At 49.3% G+C, this 4575-nt stretch overlaps 1 protein-coding gene across 1 annotated transcript; it reads left to right on the top strand.

The window, feature by feature from the left end:
• Positions 1 to 397: 397 nt before the first annotated feature.
• Positions 398 to 3254, top strand: LOC117557120. The gene is made up of 2 exons (XM_034232809.1): positions 398 to 2349; positions 2448 to 3254. Exons 1-2 carry the CDS (start codon positions 901 to 903, stop codon positions 2985 to 2987), a joined length of 1989 nt encoding a protein of 662 aa, XP_034088700.1. The 5' UTR covers positions 398 to 900; the 3' UTR covers positions 2988 to 3254.
• The last annotated feature ends 1321 nt before the right edge of the window (positions 3255 to 4575 follow it).

Raw genomic sequence — 4575 nt, 5'->3', positions numbered from 1 at the left:
CAGGGGACTCGACCCGCCTTAGGAGGCACTATTCCCGGATACATTTTATCCATTTTAACCCCTTTCTCTGGTTCTTCCAAAAGTTAACTTTAACTTTTTCTGACTCTGGAGGAATGTAGGGTGAGTTGTCAGGGGACTCGACCCGCCTTAGGAGGCACTATTCCCGGATACATTTTATCCATTGTAACCCCTTTCTGCGGTTCTTCCAAAAGTTAACTTTAACTTTTTCTGACTCTGGAGGAATGCAAGGGGAGTTGCCAGGGGACTCAACCTGCATTATGAGGCACTATTTCCGGACACATTTTCACCAATTTCACCCCTTTCTCTGGTTCTTCCAAAAGTTAACTTTAACTTTTTCTGACTCTGGAGGAATGTAGGGTGAGTTGTCAGGGGACTCGACCCGCCTTAGGAGGCACTATTCCCGGATACATTTCATCCATTTTAACCCCTTTCTCTGGTTCTCTGGTTGCATCCGTCTCTGGATCATGGAAGAATGCATCCGCTGCATGAGGACTTTGGATCGGATACAATTGTTGCCTGGATGACCCCCAATCATGGTTCTTACCAAACTTAACGTTTTGAACTGGTCTCCGGAAGAAAGTAAGGGGAGTTGCCAGGGGACTCGACCCGCCTTAGGAGGCACTATTTCACCCAGTTTTGGCTCCCGCCTTGCCTGGATGATAGGACCGATAGATGACAGGGATCTCTGCCCGCCTAACGAGTGCCTAAATGGGACACCTTTCGCACGATGATGCAAATGGGTTATTTATTGAAAATAAACCGGAGAGATTTGACATGGGGTCTTTCTAGTTCACTGAGTGCAACTTTCTTATTTTCACCTATCCTTCTTTGTCCCCCCCGGTTCTATACATTATACTGGTGACACTTCCCGGTACCGAAATGCTCAGGCATACAAAAATGATGGCGATCGGTTGTCCTATCTGTAATAGTCCCTACCGTGCCCTGAGCAAGCACCTGCTGAGGAACCATAGTGTGCGTAATTTAGTTGAAAGAAGAATTCTGCTGTTGTTGGCGAAAGGACGGATAAACATTAGGCTCCATCCCTGCATTATTGCAGGATGCGAGTACATCGGGACAAGGCTGGACCGCCACTTGTACAGAAACCATGTTGAGCTGTCCCGGCAGGAATTACATGTGGTTTTAACTAAACTAAAAATGAAAGTGGCCACGAAGAAGCTTCATGAACTCAGTTTGACAAACCCCACAGTAGCAATGATTACCTCTTGGGATGTGGACACTGTGGGTGATGATGTCCTGTCACAACCTCCACCCTTGTCCCCAGTGATTAAATGTGACAACCCGGACTGTAAGGAATGGAGGATGGATGCAAACAGAATGAAGGCTCAGAGGGACATATATGCTGCTGAGGTGAAATCCCTGCGCTGCATGCTGCAGCAGAGGATTAAACGTAACCGAAAGAGGATGAACCAGAGGGCCGAGGACCAAGAGCGGGTGTTTCTAAGGAAACGATCCCGAACAGAGTCAACACCAAAGAGGCTGTCCAAGTCCAAAGGTCCCTCCTGCAGGAAGTCCCCCATTGCCTCTCACACACCTGTATCCAGCTCCTCAGAACCTGCATCCATAGATACCGAGGCCTCGTCATCCTCCCCTCCCATACATTCCCCCTGGTTCAGCGGCAGGGGCCGGGGGAATCGAATGCGGGACATTACATTCCCACGCATCATGGAGAAGTATCTGCAAGGCTATCGGGACCATTATGAGGGCATCGATCCAACAGTGAGGCTCCAAGAAAACGCAGTCTCCAAAATAAGCAGAGTCAAATCATTCCTAAGCTTCATGGCACACGGTTTCAATCGCCTGTCTGACTGGCTCTTTTTGAGGGATCTGAAGAGGATACGTGGGTGGTCCCGGAGCCTGATAAAGTCAAGCCTACAGGTCACGACATCTGACTTCTATATCAAAAATATATCACACTTTCTCAAGTACATGAATGAAACACCATGCAAGGGGAGCAGGCTCAACCAGAATGACATGATTTTAATCACACGGGAAGTTGCTGCCATCCTGAAGTCCATGAGAAAGAAGGTGTTTATCCACCAGATGCAGGTGAAGCGGGACAAGATGGAAGGTCTGCCAAGCCATAAAGACATCATGGCATGTTTGACTGCGGCCAAAACTCGCATCCCTCAGCCCCTGGACGTGATGACCAGCAATCCGACTCACGCAACCCGGAGCCTGCTCTATGGGTACATGACCCTCAATTGGAGCTGCATTTATGGGCACCGTCCGGGGGTCTACTCCAACATGACCAACACGGAGGTCCTAAAGGCGGAGATAACTGGCACTGCCTTTGGCCACCTCATCCACGTGAGTGAGCTATTACAACATGTGTTTATTCTGGCAGTGATACACATGTTGTGGATGATTGATACTTGTATTGACGCTCTCTAACTCTGTCATAACAGGTAAGCAACCACAAGACGGCCAACGCGTTCGGGGAAGCGCAGATGTACCTCACCATAGAAGAATTTGGATGGATGAAGAGGTGGCTGGAAATCAAGGGGACGCTGACCGGCACCAACAACCGCTACTTCCTCTGCATAGCGGGGAAGAACCCATCGAGGAACCTTGCCACCTTCCTGAGGTTGGCATGGGCTGATGTTGGACTAAAAGGTCCCATTAACTTCACCGACCTCCGCACAGTCCACGCCGATAATGCGAAGAGGTTTCAGGACATAAGCAACCGCCAAAGAGTGAGTGATTTCATGTGTCACAACACTGCAACTGCAGACAAATATTATGCCAAGAATCCTTCTTTGAAGGAGGCTACGGACATACGAATGCTCTTCACAGAGTCACTGCAAGCAGCGGCCGCAGCAGCATCAGGGGTGAGTGAAGACAATTTGGGGGACATTGACATCCACAGTGACCGTGACAGCTCTGTAGAGGAGCATAGCCCTACTCCCTACCAAGACTCCACCGATACCGAGACGTCAGATGAATAATGATACAAAGACTTCAACGCATGGAGAGCGGCGAAGAGGGAACAGTCAATGGCCGAACACAGTCCCTCAGACACGGGTGAAGAGAGGGTGCCAGCCTCTGCACCAACTTCACCCGATACGGACAATGTTGCCAGTGACCAACTTGTAAATATGCAATGTTTTGTTGTACTCAGTCCGCTTGTGCTGGATGAGTTAATAATGTTATAATGTTATAATGTTATAAAGTGTCAATGTATATATTTCTGTAAATAAAGTTTGTTAAAATTACTTAATTTGTCCTCTTTTTTATAACCCAATATGGGTGTTTCCCCTTTAAGATCCCCAGGGGCACGAGGTTCTGGTGGTGTGCATGAAGGGGTTTAGTCCACGTGAGGAGTGCTCAAATGTGGGAGGATGTGTAAGGCAGAGGAGGGTAAAACAAGTTAAAGTGTGAACCTCCAGCAGGGCAGGTGGTGCTGCTGTGAATAAGGCCGACTATGGAGTCCGATGGGCGGACTGTAAAGCACCGCAAAATAGACCCCCTTATAGGTTACCAGGGCCATGAGAACATCCTCCACAGGAGGGTGCGTGCTGCTGTGAATAAGTCCGACTATGGAGTCCGATGGGCGGACTGTAAAGCACCGCAAAATAGACCCCCTTATAGGTTACCAGGGCCATGAGAACATCCTCCATAGGAGGGTGGGTGCTGCTGCTGTGAATAAGTCCGACTATGGAGTCCGATGGGCGGACTGTAAAGCACCGGAAAATAGACCCCCTTATAGGTTACCAGGGGCGTGAGAACATCCTCCATATGAGGGTGGGTGCTGCTGCTGTGAATAAGTCCGACTATGGAGTCCGATGGGCGGACTGTAAAGCACCGCAAAATAGACCCCCTTATAGGTTACCAGGGCCATGAGAACATCCTCCACAGGAGGGTGCGTGCTGCTGTGAATAAGTCCGACTATGGAGTCCGATGGGCGGACTGTAAAGCACCGCAAAATAGACCCCCTTATAGGTTACCAGGGCCATGAGAACATCCTCCATAGGAGGGTGGGTGCTGCTGCTGTGAATAAGTCCGACTATGGAGTCCGATGGGCGGACTGTAAAGCACCGGAAAATAGACCCCCTTATAGGTTACCAGGGGCGTGAGAACATCCTCCATATGAGGGTGGGTGCTGCTGCTGTGAATAAGTCCGACTATGGAGTCCGATGGGCGGACTGTAAAGCACCGCAAAATAGACCCCCTTATAGGTTACCAGGGGCACGAGTTTCTTGAGGGTGTAATCATCTGGGTTTAGTCCGTGGGGGAGTGCTTAAGTTCGGGGGCCCGGGGTCCCAAGGTGCGCGAGGTTATGGAAGTACGCATGTCAGGTAGATATGCTGGAGGTCTGTAGTCCGTGTTTTGGGTCTCTGTGAGCGGCCAAAGTGAGGTGGTTTTCCCGGTGTATGTCATGGAAGTCTGACATAGCCTGTGTCCTGTGAAATAGCCTGTTTGCCCATGTCAAATCTTATTATGAGGCACTATTTTGGGATACATTTTATCCATTTTAACCCCTTTCTCTGGTTCTTCCAAAAGTTAACTTTAACTTATTTAGCCTCTGGAGGAATG

Source organism: Gymnodraco acuticeps, unplaced genomic scaffold, assembly GCF_902827175.1.
Source record: "Gymnodraco acuticeps unplaced genomic scaffold, fGymAcu1.1, whole genome shotgun sequence".
Taxonomy (NCBI): Eukaryota; Metazoa; Chordata; class Actinopteri; order Perciformes; family Bathydraconidae; genus Gymnodraco; species Gymnodraco acuticeps.
Note: the sequence above shows the minus strand (reverse complement) of the source record. Positions and strands in the feature narration are given on the sequence as shown.